The following is a 21,528-nucleotide window of genomic DNA, read 5'->3' as shown; positions in this document are numbered from 1 at the left end:
GCCCCAATCACATCTGTTTACTTAAGTTCTATTCTTAGACTTTCCCACACCTGCTTGCCAGGTGAAAAACAAACTGTTCCCCTTCCTTCCCCACTGCTTTGTGACCTGCCTCCTCTCCCCTCGACGCACGTCTCCTACTCCATCTGAAACTAAATGTCACAATGCTAGTATCCGTGGGAGCACTTCAACTAGAAAACGCAGCTGTCTGTCTGAGATGTGTGGCCCTACTTTCTAGGGCAGTAGTTCTCAACATTTTCACCATGGAACGTCTGTTCTGTGATCCATCTCCCAAACTAAAATGTAACTGTTGAGTAGAGTTGGCGCTTATGTGGTTCACATGCCAAGGGTCGAACATTGCCCTGGATGATTGGTAGTATGGCTTCTGTTTCAAATTCTCTTGCATGTCTTGTAAAACATTACACGTTCATCAGAAGCTTAGAATTCCAAGCGAAATGATTTGTCCAGTGTCCCCATGCGAAGTACAGAGACAGGCCTAGAATACTGGGGCTGGTGTTGTGGATGTAGCAGGCTGAGCTGCCCACCGGAGACATTAGCATCTCGTCTAGGTACATCGGATTGAGTCACAGCTGCTTTTGATTCCGATTCGCCTCTCAGCTAGTATGTCTGAGAAGGCAGCAAAAGGTGGCCCAAGTCCTTGAGCTGCCACCACCCATGTGGGCGACCCAAATGAAGTGCCAGGCTCCTGGTATCAGGCTGGTCCAACTGCAAAGTAAACCAGCAGAAGGAAAATCTCTTTCTGTATCCTTTTGCCTTAAAAGAAATTACTTTGACGTGGATCTGAAAGGCAGAGTTACAGAGAGGAGAAACGGAGATCTTTCATCCACTGTTTTACTCCCCAAAGGCTACATAGCCAGAGCTGAGCTGATCCAAAGCTAGGAGCCAGGAGCTTCCTTATGGCCTCCCACATGGATGGCAGGATCCCAAAGCTTTGAGCCATCCTCTGCTGCATTCCCCAGCCACAAGCAGAGAGCTGGATAGGAAATGGAGCAACTGGAACATGAACCAGTGCCCATATGGGATGCTGACACAGCAGGTTGAAGCTTAGAGCACTATGCCATGGTGTCAACCCCTTACTCTGCCTTTCAAGTAAGTAAGTAAATAAATAAATAAATCTCGTTTTTAAATATGAAAATGACTAGAACTTGGATATTGTGAGTGGGTTACTCACAACTTCCTTCTCAACATAGATCTGTAGTTGCAGATGAAGCTGAGTTATCACTGAATTCTTACTTTTCAAGGAAACGGACTAGGAGAAAATTAATTATTGCCAAGGATGCGTGGCCATCAGAAACAAACCCACGGAGGTCTTCATGCTATCTTTACTAAATCCACCACCTAAAAGAATTTTATCTCCTCATTTTTGTTGATCGAAGGCATCTACTGCTACCAAGAGCCCTTTGAAGTTTCCAATTCTCATGAGATAATTGGTCCTGTTACACTACATTGCTCAAAGCCAAAGAGACGCTGTATGAGAATTTGTGTGGCCTCAGTGTGGGTAAATGTGCCATTTCGATCAAGCTCTAGAAATGATTAAATTCTGTCTTACACAAACCTGTGATTATTTGGGGGCACCTGCATCTCTCAAAACCTCTTCTAGGCTTAGAGGCTGTGACCCCTGAGTGTAACATGGCAAAGAGCCAGTTCTGCTACAGGGGCTAGAGCAATGGTTCAATTGGCTAATCCTCTGTTTGCAAGTGCTGGCATCCCATATGGGCACCAGTTCATGTCCTGGCTGCTCCACTTATCATCCAGTTTTCTGCTTGCAACCTGGGAAAGCGGCATAGGATGATTCAAGCCTTAGGACCATACAGCTGCATGGGACACCTTGATGGGGCTTCTGGCTCCGGATCCCACCAGAATAGGAGCTCTTTGCTGGAGAGACCCAGCGACAGTCAGCTCCATCCAGTGTAACAGTGCCTGGTGCGGGAAAAGTGGTGCCTTCCCTTCTCATTTTGCTTCTTTTGAATCTCAGTTTTAAGTACTAGAGCTGAATCTTTTTCTTTGAAAAAAAAAAAAGATTTATGTATTTTTATTAGGAAGGCAGATATACAGAGAGGAGATACAGGGAGAAAGATCTTAAATCCACTGGTTCACTCTCCAGGGAGCTGCAATGGCCAGAACTGTGCTGATCTGAAACCAGGAGCCAGGAACTTCCTCCAAGTCTCCCACGCAAGTGCAGGGTCCCAAGGTTTTGGGCTGTGTTTGACTGCTTTCCCAGGCCACAAGCAGGGAGCTGGATAGGAAGCAGTGCTGCTGGGATTAAAACTGGCACCCATAGGGGATCTTGGCGTGTGCAAGGTGAAGAAGTTAGCTACTAGGCTAACGAGCTGGGCCCAAGAGTGATTGTTACCATCTGTCTCCATTTCTTCAGTAAGGACAGTCCCAGGAGCTAACCTGCTCCAGGTCACATAGATGGGATGTGGAGGAGCCTACATATAATCCCAAGCAGCACATACCCAGGCTGTAACTCCTTCACTATTGCAGATGCCTCTTCCTGGAGTATGTGCACAGAGAGCATTATGCAAGTACTTGTCAAATGCATGCTGATTGGTGTTTCTTCATGGTTTGGGGGGGAAAAAAAGACCATATGAAGGTAACGTAATGTTGCTGTAGTTTCCTTTATCAGAACTGCTTTCTAAGCCATGGTGAAGACTAAAGAGGGATGAAAATTGGCTTTAATTCTGTTTACTTGATTGGTTAGCCTGCTTGTGTTTCTTGTTTGGAAGTCAATATTGCCATCTAGTGGATGATTTGCTAATACCTAGTCAGGATATTTGAGGCTCCTGTACTATGGCAGTTCTAGGGATCTCCCCTAGTAGCTTACTTTTTAAAAACTGCTTACTTACTTGAAAGGCAGAGATCTAGAGAAGAACAGAAAGATAAAACTCCCATCCCAAGCCTCACATTCCAAATGTCTGCTGTGACCAGGGCCAGGGCAGGCCCAAATCCAGAAGCAGATGCAATACAGATGTCTTACGTGGGTGACAGGATTCCCACCACGTGAGCCGCCAATCCCATCTTCCTGCATTGGCAGAAAGTTGGAGTTAGGAGCAGGAACTGGGTATTGAACCCAACACTTTCATGGGGAGTATGGGGATTTTCACCTCTAGGCTACATGCCTGCTCCTGGTGGCTTAATTTTCTGATTATCAGGAGGAGGGCAAGGGGAATAGGAAGAACCAGTGTATGAGGTCAAGTTTGACCTCTTCCTTGAAGGGACAGTAAAGCTGCTTGGGACTTTGGGCTGGTTGACTCATGTCTCCTAGCCCAGGTGTTGGGGCCTGCCTGTGTGGTGGGTGGCAGGTTCTTGATCCCTGGGGGCGCGTGATCCAGCGATGCTAGGGATGACTGGTCTGGGTCCTTGGACTCGCCTGCAGGAACATGTCCTACTCAATGAAAAAGGTGGAGCGATAGACACAGGCCCTATTGTAAAAGAAGAATGTGGCATCTCATTCGGGGCAGCAAAAGAACAGAACTAACTGGACAACTACCCCAAACAAACAGTCACCTCAAGAAATCCTGGTGAATGGAGCCAAAGGACATTGGGAGGGTGACATCATCCTTGGATCGATGAAAACAGCAGCATTTCAGAACTATCCAAACCACTGGGACAGAACCCTCAGAGTATTCACACATTGAAACTCTGGGTTGATATGAGGTGGTAGTTCCTCATCCCTGAGTACTGGGATGTGTGGAAAGTCATTAGCGGTTTCCTTCTGTCTCTCCTCTTCCTCTAGAAACAAGAAGAAAAGCAAATTTGGAAACAATGAGTACACCCAATTTTCCCCAAACCTCTATCCTTCCCACCCTGATCCACCATGTAATCGTTATACATATATAAAAAAATTATAAAAAAAAGAAAGTCTGGGCTCTGGATGTCCTACCATCTTGTCTGCTTCCTTTGCTCAGGTGTGCTCTCCATGGCTTAGAGCATCTGCTTGGAGTTCTCTTCTCTAGATGCATCTGCTTGGAGTTCGAATTCCACCTGTCTGTGGGATATCCACTGTGGAACAGCACTCATCCTGGTTTGGTGGTACTTGATACTAAGTCCCATGATAGAATCCCATGGCTGATGACATTATAGCAAAATATAGCGGTGAAAAGTTTTCAGTGCACCAGAGCTGGTGAAATGGAAGTGAGGATGAGCTGTAACACAGTGCTTTGTGTCAAGCAGAGTGTAAGGGATTGGGTGTACACAGTTCTGCCAGGCGGTGGGAGCTGTGTGTGTGTGTGTGGGAGGGGGTGTTGTTCCTGTTTCTAACGGGTATATGTGTGGCTTCCTTGGTGTGTGTGTGTGAAGACTGGATGTCTGCTTCTAAAGTCATTTACTTGCTGCTGGTAGGACAAAATGTCAAAGGCATGGTTAGGAGTGTAACTGCAGAAAGCCACATGTTCTTTGGATTGAGAGTGTACACACCCAGGAGCAAGCACCTGCTGTACTGGGCCACTCAGCGTTTCGAGTTGTGTATCCTAGTCTGGTCCAGGAAAGTGTCTAGAGTCTATAGAGATAAATACGCCAGAGCAAAGACACAGTTCTATTTATATTGTTGCCTTGGTTACAGTGAAATTTGTGACAATAGAAACTCCTTTTTTGCCTTTTTTTTTCTCTTCTCTTCTCTTTTTTCTTCCTTCCTTCTTTCCTTCCTTCCTTCTTTCCTTCCTTCCTTCTTTCCTTCCTTCCTTCCTTCCTTCCTTCCTTCCTTCCTTCCTTCCTTCCTTCCTTCCTTCCCTCCCTCCCTCCCTCTTTATTTTTTTTAAAGGTGTATTTGGCAGGCAGAGTTACACACTGAGAGACAGAGAGATCTTCTGTCTGTTGGTTGACTCCTGAAATGGCCTCACTAGGCAGGGCTAGGCCAAGCCAAAGCCAGGAGCCAGAAGCTTCCTCAAGTTCTCCCACAGGGGTGCAGGGACTGAATCACTTGAGCCGACTTCCTCTTTCTTGGGCACATTAGCAGGGAGTTGGATAAGAAGTGGAGCTGCGAATCTTGAAACTGCGCCCATAGGGATGCTTTCAGGCAGGGGCTAAACCTGTTTCACAACTCCCAGTCCCTGTGGCTCAGGGTCCTGACTCCGTTTTCCACTCCAACTTGCTGTTAAGGGTGATGCCTCAGGTGGCTGAGTCTCTGCCACCATGTATGGCGGCAGAGTTGGGAAGCAGAGCAGCCAGAACACAAACTGGAACCCATATGGGATGCTGGTGCCACAGGCGGAGGATTAGCTTGTTATGCCAGCCCTGGAAATGTATTATTAAGGCCTGTTTAGAGCAGAAGTTGACTAGCATTTTCTGCCAAGGGCCAGGTAGTGAACATCGTAGGCTCAGTGGTGCCACTACTGCACTAAGCCACTCAACTCTGCCTTCTTCACCCAGCTCTCACCTTGTGGACATGACTGAAAATAACATGTAGACAATGGGTGTAATTGAGTTTTAAAAACTCGCTTGTGGCTACTGAAATTTGTATCCCACATCAGATGGAATCTATGACTCTGCAAAAAGCCTTTGGATGTGTTGGAATTCCCCACCTGCCATACCCTTCCAGACCCTTCCTTCTCCAAGTCTTTACCACTTCCTAGAGACCCTCCCCCAGGAGAGTGAGGGAAAATGGGATTTTTGTTCTAACAGAATGGGCTGGGACGGGTGGGACGGGTGGGGGGTGGGTGTGGAGATGGCTGGAGGCTCTGCTTACAGAGGCAGGTGGGAGTGTATTTAGCCAGGAAGGGGCAGAGTCACCAGACGGGTCTTCCATTCTGGCTAACAGCAGACAGATCCTAAGCATGATGAAAGGAGTTCTCGCCAGGTTTGTACCTTGTGTCTGATCCGTTGGCTTTGGCCCTCTGTCCACACCAAATGTGTGTGGGGGAACTTGCGTCTTTAAAATGTTGTAATCCCATTGCATTGTCTTAATTGGAGTCTAAATATCCTTCCCCCTCTGGGTTGAGAAATGAGTGAACGTTAATGGCTCCCATCCTCTGTCTTTCCTCAGCAGCCAGCAGAGTAGCCTGCAGAGCAGCCACGAGGAGGATGCAAGCAGATTCCTGAGCCCTCCAACACGGGAAGAAAGGTAAGGTCAGACTGAAGGAGGGGAGGGAGCAGGGGCTGCAGGGGACCATGTGGAGCGCTCCAACGATACCGGCAACTGATAGCCTGGGTGAACTGGCTATACACAACTAGAAATGGTGAAGCTAACAAGCCAGACCTCTGGGTTGGAAGACAGATTAGAAAGGTGTCAGGGGCTTGTTCTTTGGGCTTTTGGTGCTCAGCAATGGGGAGAAGTTAATGTGTGGCAAAATGTGTCTCGGGTCCAGTCTCTAGACTTGGGTCTGGGATGGGGCGGAGAGGGGTTCATAGTTAGTGCCAAAGGAAATTGTGTGGCCTGCAGTAACATGTGAAGCCATCAAGAGACAGCGGACCAAGAGCCTGGCTAGTTTGGAGTGGAGTATATGTGTTAGGAGATCAATGGCAAATGAGACCAAGTGGAGAGATCGCCTGTGGGAACGTGGTGACTATCAGGTGATGACCGCCAACTGCCCGCTGGTGGAATAATATCAGCAAGCTGTTCGTAGTTGTAACGGAAGCTTTATTGGAAAATCCGCTCCTGGGCCCCCTTCGCACAGAGTAGAAGGAAGATGGAGGCGAAAAGGAGCGGTTGAAATATGTATTAAGGACTCTTACACTCCTCTAGACACGTGGGCTGGCAAAGGGGCTGTCTATGCCCTAATTAGATAAGAAATGTCCGTTCAGGTATATCATTGGTCAGCTGGAATCCTGCAAGGCCAGTGGCTTAACTGGCTCCTGGAGCCCCTCCTGTTCCGGGCTGATTCCTGGAAGACATGCTGGGTCTGGAACAGATCCAGCCCCTTGCCTCCAGTGCCCTGGGTAGCCTTCTGTGACTTGTGCATACTTGGTGGTGGATTTGAGGTACAACTAATGGTTAAGCAGGGTTCTGCTCTTGGTGCTGCCAGGAATGGTGGAAAGATACTAGGTTAAATGCCTAAAGACAGTTGACTGTGTTGATGTTAACTGGGAGGAGGTCTCAGTCTTGTTTTATCTATCTCTCTGCCATTCTTATCAGTAAACTGCGTGAAATGTGAAAGAATCACATTTTTAAAAAAGATTTATTTATTTTTTTCTAGAAAGACAGACTTACAGAGAGAAGGAGAGACATAAACAGGTTCTATCAGCTGGCTCACTCTTGGCCACAACCTGCCACCCCGAGTGGAAAGTGTCGCACCTTGGCTCAAGGGATGAGTCACAGTGAAACAGACACACTAAAAATATTGTCTAAAATCACTTTCAGTCTGTGTGTGAGGTATACATGAGACAGAAGTGAACCTCGTGTTTAGACTTAGGTCCCATCCCAAACATACTTCACTGTGTATGTATGCATGTATTCAGGAATACAAAAAATAACAAATCTAGGTGTCAAATCTGTAACATTTACAGCCCAAATCAATCTGGATATTGAATTATGAGTGCTCAACCTGTATGTTCTTAATAAGCAGCTGTTAAACAAGAGGATTAAGTACTACTACTTTTCTTCATTGCCCTCTGCTTGCATGTCCCAGGGCTGCCATTGTGGTGCAGTGCCACAAGCATCTCATGAGCATTGGTCAGGGTCCTGGTTGCTCTACTTCCAAGCTGGCTTCCTGCTAGTATTTCTCCGAATCCAGCAGAAGATTCATCATGTGCTTGGGCCCCCTGCTACACATGTAGGAGAATCAGGTGGAATTCTCAGCTCCTTCCTTTGCCTGGCTCGTTCCTGACCATTGAGGCCACTTGGAGTAAATCAGCAAATGGAAGATCATGATTTGTCTGTATTTGTGTGTTCTTCCCTCTCTTTCACTCTGTATTGCAAGTAGAATAACTATTCTTGAAGATCTAGTCATTCATTTGAAAGACAGAGTTATAGTATAGATAGAGGGGGAGACAGAGAGAGATCTTCCATCCATTGGCTCACTCTGCTGATGGCCACAATAGCCAAAGCTAACCGGTTCGAAGCCAGGAACCTCTTCCAAATCTCCAGCGCGGGTGCAGGGTCCAAAGGACCGTGGGCATCCTCTATGCTTTCCCAGGTCACTAGCAGGGAGACAGATTGGAAGTGGAACAACTAGCACTCAAACCAGCACCCAAATGGGATGTCAACACTGCAGGCAGCAGCTTTGTCCACCACACTGTAGCACCGAACCTAAAATAAAACTTAAAAAAATATATATATATTCCGTATCTCTCACTGGGACCAAAGTGACTTCTTATAAGGGTTACGTGACAGTGATGTACCAACATGGAATGAATGCTTATATTCCACCCTGAAATTCATATGTTGAACTGTTTTTTTTAAGATTTATTTATGTATTTATTTCCAAGTCAGGTATATAGAGAGGAGGAGAGACAAAGAAGATCTTCTGTCCAATGATTCACTCCCCAAGCTGCTGTAACTTGCTGCAGCTGAGCCAATCCAAAGCCAGGAGCCTGGAGCCTCTTCCAGGTTTCCCACGTTGGTGCAGGGTCCCAAGGTTTTGGGCCGTCCTCAACTGCTTTCCCAGGCCACAGGCAGGGAGCTAGATAGGAAATGGGGCCACTGGGATTAGAACCAGCACCCATATGGGATCCTGACTCATTCAAGGCGAGGACTTCAGCCACTAGACCACATCGCCGGGCCGCCATATGTTGAATTTCTAATCCCCAGTTCAGTTGTCATAGGAGTTGGATTTGGGAGCTGAGGAAGTCATGAGGACATCCTTCCCAAGCATGGGATTCATGACCCTGGAGGGAGCTGAGGAGTTTTTGTTTTCACTACGGAAGGACACAGAAACAAGATGTCTGTCTATGGAGAAAACAGACCCTCACCACACTGCAAATCTGTCCACACCGTGATGTTCAGTTTCCTAGCCTCCAAAATGATGAGATCCTGATAGGCTACCCAGTATCTGATACCTACTACAGTTACCCGACCTAAAACACCCTTTCCCAAAATGTCTGCGGTTTCCTCCCATCAAGAAAGAACACCCTAACCGTGGCAGGATTTGGCACGACCAGGCATCTGCCCACTTGTCCCAAGCACAGATCCAGCCCCTTGCTGGCGTGCCCTTAGCCAGGACAGGATGCTGCAGCAACTCTGAGGTATTTGTGGCTCCTAAACAGGCCCGGCTTTCTCACGCCTCCGTGCTGATGCACAGCTTGTTCCTTGCCGGCAAAGCTGTGCCTGTGACAGACACCTACTCATCCGCCGGCTCTCAGCTCCTGCATGCTCTCCGGGGAGACTTTCTCAATGCCATCCCAGCTCTGTCCTCTCCACAAGCAGGGTGACTGTGTTACTGCTGGCCTCAACTGCACTGATTTTCAGCTCCCTCTTTGCCAAGATGGAGATTATAGCACCTGCTTGACTTAGAACTGTTGAGGGGATGATATTAACAATGTCAGCGACTGGCAGGCATTGTGGCTTAGCGCATTAAGCCAACACCCTCGATGCTGGCATCCCAGAGAACTGGTTCAAGTCTTGACTTCTATGCTTCCACGGCAGCTTCCCACTAATGCCAACGTGGAAGGCAGAAGATGGCCCAAGTGCGTAGGCCCTTGCTACCCAGGCGTAAGACTGGGTGGGATAGGGTTCCTGGCCCCTGGCAGTGGCCCAGCTCAAACCTGGATGTTATAGCCATTTGGGGATTCCACCAGCAGATGGAAAAGTTCACACACTCCTTTACTCTTTCAAATTAATCTTTTCAAGGAATGTCTGCAGGATTCCTTGAACATGCCTACACATATGATGTAACCTTCTTAGTAGTTTCATTTCCTTACAGATAGCTCCATAAGTCAATTATTATATTGCATCACTTTTCATCTGAAAGTGTATCTTACCGTGGGATGGCAGGATTCTTTTTTTTATTAATTAATTTATTTTTTTATTGATTACATTGCATTATGTGACAGAGTTTTACAGGCACTGGGATTCCCCCCTCCCTTCCCCAAAACCCGCTCCCTCCCATGGTGGATTCTTCCATCTTGTTGCATTACCACAGGTCAAATTCAGTTGAGGTTATTTCCTTACAAGCATCTACAAAGCATAAAGTCCAGCATCTTATTGTCCAGATAAGTTCAACAGTTTCATGGGAAGACCGTCTCTGGTCTGAAGGTAGAGCCAACCGAGTATCAGCCCAATCAATTAAAAGCCCCAACATTACATCAGTAACAATTTATAACATAATGGAATCAGTTGACATGGTATTGTGTAACCAGCATGTTAAAAGAGAGAGAGAGAGAGAGAAAGAGAGAGAGAGAGAGAAGAGTGCAAGTTCTGAACCACATCCTATGACTTCTACATTGACATTACAATTATTAGTTTATATACAGCTGGGTTCTATACACCTTAAAATGGCTATAGATTACTATTCAGCTGTCTCATGTCTATTTTAATTTTAATATTTAGCAGTTCATAGCGTTGAAGCATGATTTTGCAGAACCTGGCTGTTTTTCGGGTAGTCTAACTCTATAACTGTAGCAAGACATATGTCAACAGTTTCGGTGAACAGTTTTAGGAGGGGTGTGCAGAGAAATCTTCAATACCCTAGTGAGGAGTAACTAATCTTCGTGTCCTACCCAGTGAGTTATAAGTGCATCCCCACTGCCCGTTTCCTGTTTCTAAGCTTTCCTTGCTGTTCTCCATCTATTCTAGGTTTTTTTTGTTTGTTTATTTGTTTATTTGTTACCTGTATTTGTTTTGAGGGGTTTCTGGAGTGATCCTGATGGTCATTACGAGAGAGAGTGGGGACCCAAAGTTGGCACCAGGCAAGAACCAGAGAAAGCTCCTCTCCCTAGTCCCGAAGGAAGTTTACTCTTTGTTTCTGCGGACCGCTCAGTGCTCCTGGTTGTCGTTCCGATGACCTTGGATCCTACAAAGCGGGGTATGGGCTTCTTCCATCCAATGTGGGAGATCCAAATGGAGGTGGGTGACCTCAGAGTTCTCGGCCTCCGAAGGCACTCCTATTCCCCGTGGTCTCCTTGGCGGTTGGGATGTAGTCCTTGGAGCTCACACTATAGTCCTTGGTGAGGATCTAGGAGTCTTCAGGGTTGGGATACAAGCCTCTTCCTGTCTGCCTGGGATGGCAGGATTCTTGAAGGGAAATATCACATCTGTTTAACCTTAGTGTCTACATCTGACATCCCCAAATTCTCAACCTGCTATGGGTTATCTCTACCAATGCTTCATCAAGGATAGATTGTAGGCAATAGTTAAAATGGCCCTTGAAACTATTAAGCATCAGGCATCCCATATTTTACCTTATTTATTCCTTATGAAATATTGTGATGGATAAAACAGTTCAAATAAGATTTAAGGTTGAGGGCCTGGCGCATTAGCCTTGCAGCTAAACCCTCGCCTTGAACATGCCAGGATCCTACATGGGCACCAATTCTAACCCTGGCTTCCCCGCTTCCCATTCAGCTCCCTACTTGTGGCCTGGGAAGGCAGTCAAGGAAAGCCCAAAGCCTTGGGACCCTGCACCCATGTAGGCGACCCAGAAGAAGCTCCTGGCTCCTGGCTTTGGATCGCATCAGGTCCAGCCTTTGTGGCTGCTTGGGGAGTGAATCATTGGACGGAATATTTTCCTCTCTGTCTCTCCTCCTCTCTGTATTTCTGAGTTTCTAATAAAAGTAAATCTTTAAGAAAAGAAAAAGAATTAAGGTTGAGTAGAACTGGTAACTTGCAAAAAGAAAATAAAGTTCTGGTAACTTGCTTTAAAAATGCAGGTGGGGCATGCAGCCCCAGGAGCCAGCCGCCTGTATGGGAGATGAGGGTGGATTTCCAGTCTCCCTGCATGCCCTCTGGGCCAGCCCCAGCTGTTGCAGTCATTTAGGGAGTGAACCAGTGCATGAGAGCTCTCTGCCCATGTTTCTCATCTGCTGCCTCCTATCGACTCAAGTCTGTCTGGAAAACATTTGCTCTGACAGTGCAGTGTGCCCACCAGGAGGCAGCTGAGCCTGTTTTTCCCGTGACCAGAATCTGGCAGGCTTCCCTGCTCGCGTGAGGAATGAGACACGAGTGCACATCCAGGTCCCACCCACCGCAGCCCAGCCTCGGCATTCACATACGTAGATTCCGTCTCCTGGTCTCAACTTTCTTACCCCTAAAAGGCTTTCTGCTCCACAGGAGAAAACAGCCCAGTGTACACACCATAAAAGCGTTGGCTGCACCAGCCCGGGCTGGACCAGGCTGAGACCAAGAGCTAGGAACTCCACCCTGGTCTCTCACGTGGGCAGCAGGAACCATCTTCTGCTTTTTCAGGCACATTAGCAGGGAACTAGGTAGGAAGTGGAGGAGCTGGGACTCAACACCACACTCCAAAACGGGACGCTGGCATCGCAAGTGGTAGCTTAACCAGCTGCACCACAATGATGCCAGTAAAAAGGTACATTTTGATTCTAGCTCTTCCATGCACATTTTAAAGCACACTTGTATTAAAATGGAGTGTTTGGGGCCTGGCGCAGTGGCCTAGCAGCTAAAGTCCTAACCTTCAACATGCTGTGATCCCATATGGGTGCTGGTTCTAATCCTGGCAGCTCCATTTCCCATCCAGCTCCCTGCTTGTGGCCTGGGAAAGCAGTCGAGGACGGTCCGAAGCCTTGGGACCCTGCACCAACATGGGAGACCTGAAGGAGGGTCCTGGCTCCTGGCTTTGGATTGGCATAGCACCGGCTGTTGCGCTCACTTGGGGAGTGAACCATTGGGCAGAAGATCTTCCTCTCTGTCTCTCCTCCTCTCTGTATATCTGACTTTGCAATAAAGATAAATAAATTTAAAAATAAATAAGGTAGATATGATAGGAGCTAGTGCCATGGTATGGCAAGGTAATCCTCCTGCTACGGTGCTGGCTTCCCTGTAGGGGTTCTGATCATGGTGCTGGCTGCTCTACTTCGGATCCAGTGTCCTGCTTATAGCTTGGGAGAGTGGTGGAGGATGGCTTAAGGCCTTCAACCGCTACACTGACATGGGACCTGAAATAAGCTCCTGGCTCCCAACTTTGGATTTATCCAGCTGTAGCCACGGTGAGCAACTGGGTAGTGAACCAGCAGGTAGAAGGTCTCTCTGTAAATCTGGCTTTGAAATAAAAATTAATAAATCTTTTAAAAAGTTTAAGCTCTGGGGCCGGCACGATGGCGCAGGTGGTTAAGGTCCTCGCCTTGCACGCCCGGGATCCCATATAGCTGCCAGTTCTAATCCCGGCAGCCCCGCTTCCCATCCAGCTCCCTGCCTGTGGCCCGGGAAAGCAGTCGAGGACGGCCCAAAGCCTTGGGACCCTGCACCCGTGTGGGAGACCCAGAAGGGGCTCCTGGCTTCAGATCAGCTCAGCTCCAGCCCTTGTGGCTGCCTGGGGAGTGAATTATCAGATGGAAGATCTTCCTCTCTGTCTCTCCTCTCTGTATATCCGCCTTTCCAATAAAAATAAAAATAAATCTTTAAAACAAAAAGAATCTTCTTTTAAAAAAAAAGTATAAGCTCTATCTTAAAAGAACTAGAAAGGGCAGGTAGCCCCAGGGAGAGGAGAGCACACTCGTGAAGAGGAGACAGAGATGAGTGTGTGCAGGAGAACCGATAGGTGACAGTAGGCAGGCGAGAAGGTTAAGCAGCAGCTCAAGCTATTTTCCGAGTCATAGGAAGTGAGACCATTTCCCAAGATCCAGGAGAGAGGAATGGGAATGGTCTGAAGCTTGGATATAGTTAATTGGGGAAAAGTTTTGTTATGATTTTTTGTGAGAAAATGTCCATGCCTTACTTGACTGCAGTTTTATTTCTTCCAATGGGGGCGGGGGTTAGGTAGAGAGAGCAATCCTATCGTGTTTTTTGAAATGATTTTGAAAGGTAGAAAGAGTGAATCCGCCCCACCCCCTCCCCATCTTCTGGTTTATTCTGCAAATAACTGCAACAGCTAAAGGTGAGCTGGGCTAAAACCAGGAGCCCAAATCGCCAACCAGGTCTCTCACGGGGGCAGGGGGAACAGGGATGCAAATACGTGGGTCATCCCTGCTCCCTCCCAGGGTACATGTGGGCTGCACACTGGGATTTAGAGCAGAGCTGCGCCTGGAAGCGTGCCTGTGTTCTGGTTATTAGAGTGAACTGTCCTGCCACATTGTGGGGCTCCTTTGCTTCCTTTTTTTGTCGGTGTCTGGTGCTTGTGAGATTCAAGAAGGAGCAAACAGTGAAACCAAGGGAGTGGCGTGTGGAATGTAAAAGCAAGCCTCAGCAGCTGAAACCGGGCTAGACTCAAGGCGTTCTGGTTGGCTGTCGTCCAGCCCTTGGGATGTGAGAGGCCTTGTCGTGGCTGGTTGTTCTATCCCAGCAAGTGTCCCAAATAGCGCTCTAGCCCCATCTACCTGCCTGCCTGCTGAATTCCCCAAGGTCCATCCAGCAGGCACTCAGGTGATCCCGCTCTGCCAGGAAGGAGCCAGCAGCAAACCCTCTGGGAGCACTGCCCGCCAGCCCGCCCCCTGCCTCCAGAGCCAGCAGCTGACATCACATGCAGGTACAGCTCCATCCTCTCCGGTTCAGGACAAACGAGAGGAAGCTTCCCCCGTTCTCAGAGCGCTGCCAGATGTGGCAAGATGGAGGAGGACTCTGTTTGGAGCTGTGGCTTGGGCTGAAGGCAGAGGGGATCCTGGTGATTCGGAACAGCAGGCTCTCCCATCCCGGGCCCTGCACCTGCCTCTTGTGTGGAACAGCAACACGGCCAGAACTTCCAATCTGGAGGGCACTGTCGTTGACAGCTGGGGTAGCTGCAGAGGTTGCGAGTGCGTGCAGCCCTGGAAGGAGTCTCCAGCCCTTGAGGTGCCAGTTGCCATGTGGCCAGCCGTGGCCTGAACCCAGCATGGTGCAGAGTGTGCGCCCCGAGACTGTCTCATGCAGCACAGCTGTCAGGCAGGCGTGTCACTACCGCGTCTCCTCCCTGAGGAAGAAACTGGCCTTTCTACGAACCAAGTAGGTGGCAGAGGGCCCTGGAGAGCAAGTCTGGGATCATCCATGGGCTCTACCCCTGAGGCAGGTAGTAGTACTTTGCTTACAGGCATTCTAGGTCTTGTACCAAGTGACAGGAGCCCAAGACAGAGACGGAAATGGTGCAAGAGGCTCAAGGGAAGGGCGAAGAGGGCAGATGGGTGGGCTGTTGGCTGGGAGCCTGGGGCCACTGTGTGCCTCATAAAAGAGATGACTTGGCTGTCTGGGTCCTTCATCAGATCAGGCCAGGGGCTGTTGATGAAAAGAGCTGCAGAGAACAATGTGTCCCCAGGTTAGAGTCCCCAGCAGCATGGTGTCCCTCGGGTGTTGCTAGTTCCCACTGACAGATGCTCAAGAGAGGGATTTGGAGTGTTACCGTGGTGTGATTGATTGTTTCTGAGGGGCTCTGAGCTGTTGGGCAGACAGCCCCAACACAGGAGCACAGTGTGGCTGTAGAATGCCTTGCATGGGCCCCTCTCCCTGTGCCACTCTGGCTTCCTGCTGACTGCACTATGCCTGACTGCTATCAAGTAGAGGAGGGGGACTACTGGGAGGAGGGGGAGGAGGGGGGAGGAAGGGGAGGAGGGGGAAGAGTGTCCGGTGCCTAGGAGAGAGTTACATTCAGAAATATGGAGGCATGGAGAGGAGGTGGGGAGAACTGAATGAGAAGTGTTGTTTTGGGAATAAAGGGAAACACAACAGTAAGGAAAATGAAAGTTGGGGCTTGCGAAGTGGGGAGAGGAAAGAAGAAAGGTGGAAAGGGCCTACTGGATTTCAAAGGCAAGCGGGTGCTAGAGAGAACTTTGGCTCTCTCTGTCTCTCCCTCTGCCACACACACACACACACACAAGGTCACTGGCATAGCTGGCCATCATTCTGTTCCCATTGATTGAGGACAGGTCCCTGTCCAGGGGAGGCAGGACGTGGTGCCTGGGATGATACAGTTCTGGGTTGGCTGTGCTCATGTCACTGGTTAGACCTGAACCTGGAGCCAAAGGCTTTGCAGGGGTGCTTGACAGATAACGACAACATAGGAGTGTCTCTGTTCCTACGACACGATTCAGGCAGCGGGGACAAGATTTTCTCATCAGTGATTGTATGGGACTCAGGAATGCTTTAAAGACTGCAAGACCTTACACTCAATTATCTTTTTGTTTCTTACCGATAGTGGTACTTTTGCAAAATCATTTTTATTGTTTGAGTTTTACTTAGGGTTATTTTTGGCAGGCAGTAGACTCAGGCTAAGCCTGTGTGGTCTGTAAAAGGTAGATTTCGAGCCAGAACTTGGCGATTTGAGATAATTAGGAAATAAGTTTATATTAGTGCTGAGATCCATGCCGAGTTTTTCATAATATACATTTTCCATGAACTCTTTGAAGGTGCTTGGATGGGTAGATTTTAAAGACCCTTGACTGAATAAGGTCCAGAAATTCCTTGCACCAGAATCAGTGTATCTTTTCATCCCAGTTCCCATGAGCTTTCCATAGGAGCCCACAGTTAAGACCAGTTCCAGATGACCCTGGGAGGAGGTCGATCTTCTAGACTGCCAGACACTTCCTCCTTCGGGTGCACATTGCCCCCTTGAGAGGGGATGAGGTGCCCGGAGCAGCAGGCGTGTGGACTGGCCTCCCGACACAGTGGCCAGCTGGGGCCCTGTGGGACCCATAAAGGAACCATCTCAGCTAGCTGGTTTAGCAGACTCCCTTGTGCCAGGTGCCGCTAATCTCATGGCCTCCGTGAGTGTCTTCAGGGTGTCCCTGACATTCTTGTTTAGATCCCAGGAGGGGTAGTATGGGCTAGGAGAGAGCATGGGTGGAGAAGACTTGAGCTCTGCCTCCTCCCTCAGCTCCAGTTTCCTGGTGTGGGGACTGTGGCCTTCTCAGAGACCCTGCTGTCTTAGGCCTTTCTGAAAGTGTTATTATGAAAAAAGTAACTCAGGGTAGGGTAACTTTTTTAGAAAAGAACAAAGGTATATTTGGCTTGTCCTGTGGTGTAGTGAGTTAAGCTCTGTAGGTAACACCTGGCATCCCATATTGGTGCTGCTTCAGATCCTGGCTACTGCACTTCTTGATCCAGCTCCCTGCAGATGTGCCTCTGTAACCCATGTGAAAGACCTACAAGAACCTTTTTTGCTCCTGGCTTCAGACTGGTCCAGCTCAGGCTGTTGTGGCTGTTTGGTGAGTGAACCAACAGATATAAAAGATCCGTCTCTCCTCTTTTTCTGCCTTTCTAATAAATAAATAGATTCGGCTCACAGTTCTGGTTACTAGAGAGTCCAGACCGCTGTCAGCATCCTGGTGAGGGTACCTGGCTGTGGTACAATACAGCAGAGAAGCAGAAGGGACAACAGCCACATAAAGAGTGGGCCACGTGCAGGGGAGACTTCTCCGTACAAGAGCCTCCTCTATGGACAGCGGATTCATCCTCAAGACATGCTTCATCTCTTTTTGAGGATGGGGTGGTGCCACTAGACCTCACCTCTGAAAGCTTCTCTGGAGTCCAAGGTCAATGTTCATGAGCCCATGGACACACTCAGTCATCTGCAAACTGTAGTGGCTACCCTCTTAAGCACCCTCAAGTTTCTCTCTCTCCATCCCTCACATCACCACCCTGATTTATTTTCACATGTAGCTGCGACTTTGTTTTATTTGTTGGTTTCTCATTGCTTTTCCTGCTAGCTCCTAAACCTCTCAGAGCAAGGGCTATCTCTTGTTTTATTTCATGTGTATTCAACACTTAGTGTGGTGCCTGACACAGGACTAGTACTCAACAAATATTTGTTAAATGAATAACGGAACCAATGGAGAACCATCTAAAGCTTTCATGACCCTGACATTTTATGAACATGGGATTGTGCGACTGTGGCCCCAGGTGAGGGCTGAAGCCTCACCCTTGAACATCCATGGTGAACCACTGAGCAGAAATTCTCCTGGTCGCATAAGAAGTTGGGTCTGTGACTGGAGAGGACCTGCTGGGCTTTTTTCCCTTTTTCTGGTCCTCATGCTTAAGGCATCATGTGGCACAAGCGGCCTTTGGATAGAGAACAGAAGCCTGTCTGTCTAGATCTGGACAAGGCTCTGCCATTGGAGGACAGGGCAGAAAAGTAAGCGGGTGCTCCTGTCTCCCCGCATTCCCAGCCCTTCTCCGGTGCGGTGCGCCTGGCTGCTTCTGTTGCTGTCAGCAGAACTGTCTGCAGGTGGAACCGTCACCTGCTCGCTCTTTCTCCTACTCCAGCACTTCTGCTGTGCTGCCTGAGGAAGGAGGGGGACGTGTTAATTATAGCTCAGCAAACTCTTCTGTCCCTGCGAGTGAATGCCATACTGGGATTTAGGTTTGGACAACTGGCAGAGGGGTGGTAAATTTCCTACCCAAGCTTCCTTGCCTCCTGCTGGGAGGAAGCCCCTCCTCCCACCAGCCACAGCACAGAAGGAACCTGAGGGGGCGGGCTGGAGGCTGAGAAGGCTGACTCAGGTTTGCCCTGCTCTGTGCTGCTCGCTCGCTGGAAGGGACACAGCTTCAGGCTTCTCTTCTGCCACTCACTGATGAACAGTGTAAGTTCTTAGCACTTGGCACAGGGGACATGCCTCACATCACACTTAGGTATGGAGGAAGTAACTGGGGGGTCGATGCTGGCATTCTGTATGGGTGCAGGCTGGGACCCAGTTATTCCTCTTCTGATGCAACTTGCTGCTGGTGCGCCTGGGAAATGGTTCCAGTGCTTGAGCCCCTGTACCCACAGGGTGGACCTGGAGGAGGTTCCTGGTTTCAGTCTAGCTCAGCCCTGGCCGTTGTGGCCATTTGGAGAGTGAAGCAGCAGGAAAATAGCTCTTTCTTTGTAACTCTGCTTTTCAAACGAATAAAAAAAAATCAAACATATTAAAAACAAAAACAACAAAACTGTGTCATTGTCAGCAGATTGATCCTCCACTTGGTTATGAACAGCTACCAGTAAAAATTTTCTGAGTTTGTACCATTGACACATATGTATGAGTTACACATAAGGATTTATGCACTAAATATTTTACATATAACAATGAAATTTAAAAGAATGAGATCAAAAGTAAATATATAACCTTTTTTTTGTCAGAGTTTCTATCTGCTGTTTTACTCACCAAATGATAACAGTGGTCAGAGCTGAGCTGAAGCCTGGAGCCAGGAGCTTCTTCCAGGTCTCCCGCATGGGCGCAGGGACCTAAGGACTTGAGCCAACCTCTGTTGCTTTCTTAGGCCATAAGCAGGGAGCTGATTTGGAAGTGGAGCATCCGGGGCATGAACCGACAGCCATTTTGGGGATGCTGGCACTAACAGGGAGAGGATTATCCTATTGAGCCACCTTGCCAGTCCCCAAATCTGTAATTTCTAATTTCACCTTGCTCTGTAAGAATTCATGTGCCCTTGATAATCAGCAATCATTTAGGAAGCCAGGAATCTAAGGCAAGGCTCCTTGGCCTTGTAAGGGCTAGCATTGTGGCATAGTGGATTGAGCTGCTATCAGATACGCACCAGTTCAAGTCCTAGCTGCTCCCATCCTGATAAGCTGCTTGCAGATGTGCCTGACAGAGGAGCAGAAGATGGTGTGTAAGTGGGCCCTTACACCCACGTGGAATACCTGATGGAGTTCCAGACTGCTGGCTTCAGCCTGTCCTAGCCCTGGCTATTGGAGCCATTTGGGGAATGAACCAAGCAGGTGGAAAATTTGTCCCTGTGTATCTGAAACTGAGTCAAAATCCAAGTAATACTGATGCAGGTTGTCTTGGGGCATCACTGAAAAACATGTGCTTGCACCCTCCCACAACTCCGGCCTTGACGCTGCTCTAGCTGGGGTCAATATGCAGTTTTACAGGGTGGACTGAGCCGTTTTACACACAGCCTAGGGACACAGCTTCTGTCTGCTTTCTCTTTAGCCCAACACTCACCTTTCTGTGGCAAGGAGAAAGGTGAGCATGGTGAGAGCTTGTAATTAACTTAATCATTGCATCTCATCTGTCACCAACTTTCAGGGTTACTCAATGCTTCTGTTCTTTTAATCCTCAAGGCATGTGAGCCGCAGGAATTTACTCTGGGCACTCTACTCTCTCTTTGACATTCCTTTTCAGTTTGAAGGTGAAATTCTTCCACAGAGATGCAGAGAAACCCCATTGCAACCCTTACGCAAAATAACCTGTGTGGGTAGGGAGAGGGGCTAGAAGGGGGGGTAGGTTTGTGGGCACTCCCTGCACCCTACTTCCACACGCTGGGGTAGCCCTGTCTGTGAGCAGGACTGGTGGGTTAATGACTTGCATTCAGGAAGGACTTGGGAAATCCCTAGTTTATTGATTAACTTTTGAAACGCCCTGATGTAATAACAGTGTCCCATCTGAGCACTGGTTCCGATGCTGGCTGCTCCATTTGCAACCCATCTTCCTGCTGATGTGCCTAGGAGATCAGCATAAGATGATCCAATTACTTGGGTCCCTTGCCATGTGGGAGACCTGGATGAAGTTCTGGGCTTCAGCCTGGCCGAGCTCTGGCCATTGTACCGTCGAGTCAGCTAGAACAATTTTGTGTGCTCAGCTTCTTTCCCTCTCAAAGTGAGACAGATCTTTAGCCTGCATTTTCTGGGTGTCTTAAATGCTGAGTGGATTCTCTGGTGAGAGTATGGATCTATAGAAGAAGACAAGACAAAACAAAGTGTCTGTGTGCCTGGTTCGAGAGAACAGAATGTAAATTCACAGGCCCTATTTGTTGTTGTTACAGTTGAGCTTCTCTAATGTGAAAGTCAGAAATGCATCTCCCTGTTTTGAAACTTTCTGAGAGCTAATACGCTGCTTGAACAGTTTCAGATTTAGGCCATCTCAGAATCTGAGCATCCAACCAGTACGTTAATGTAAAAATCCCCAAATCTGAAACACCATGATGCTCAAGTGCTTCAGGCAAGGGAGACTCCACCTGTGTCAGACTGAGAGATCTCCCGTTCTGAGGACTTGTTGGGTCCTCAGCACTGTGAGCTCTCAGGGTGCTGAAACAGCCGTATAAAGTCCTGTTACTAGTAATGCTCATTTTCTAGAAGACACTTAGCTTGTGCTCTGACTCAGCTTGTTGGTGGCAGAACTGGGATTCAATTTCAGAGTTATAGCTCTCCCTGCAACGTTATGACTTTTCCTTGAACAAAGTTGTGAGTGGAGCACTTGGGACCTTGTGTAGAATCTGCTTTTCCTTGAGCTTCCAGAATCTTCCTTTAAGAAAACTCACCGAGCTGGAGACAGGAAGCTCCATCTGCTGGTTCAGTCTTCCAGCTATGCATAACAGCTGGGACTAGGGCTGTACCTAAGCTGAACTGGGAGCCACAAACTTAGCCTGAGTCTCCCCTCGGCATGTTGGGGATCCAAGGACTTGGGCCATCACCTGCTGCCTACTAGCGGGTACTTTAACAGGAAGCTGGAACCTGGAACAGAGCCCAGAGTTGAACCCAGGCATTATGGGTTGTAGGTATTCCAGTGGTGCCAAGTGCCTGCCTCTGCTGGATCTTTGTTTACCAGCTTCCAGGGTGG

The 21,528-nt window shown here is 48.4% G+C and overlaps 1 protein-coding gene across 4 annotated transcripts in view; it reads left to right on the top strand.

Annotated features, from left to right (window-relative positions):
• GRAMD1B (GRAM domain containing 1B) overlaps nucleotides 1-21,528 on the top strand; it is a 191,573-nt gene that overhangs the window by 53,678 nt on the left and 116,367 nt on the right. For 3 of the 4 annotated variants that reach the window (XM_040976789.1, XM_040976787.1, XM_040976788.1), the window contains exon 2: nucleotides 6,002-6,079. In XM_040976789.1, the coding sequence (XP_040832723.1) occupies nucleotides 6,002-6,079 (78 nt within the window). The remainder of the gene's footprint in view (nucleotides 1-6,001; nucleotides 6,080-21,528) is intronic. The other variant, XM_040976790.1, reaches the window with a different exon arrangement.

This window comes from Ochotona curzoniae, unplaced genomic scaffold (genome assembly GCF_017591425.1).
Source record: "Ochotona curzoniae isolate NIBS_2020 unplaced genomic scaffold, NIBS_Ocur_1.0 contig_2723, whole genome shotgun sequence".
Taxonomy (NCBI): Eukaryota; Metazoa; Chordata; class Mammalia; order Lagomorpha; family Ochotonidae; genus Ochotona; species Ochotona curzoniae.
The sequence above is the reverse complement of the archived record's forward strand: the minus strand, read 5'-3'. Positions and strand labels throughout refer to the sequence as shown.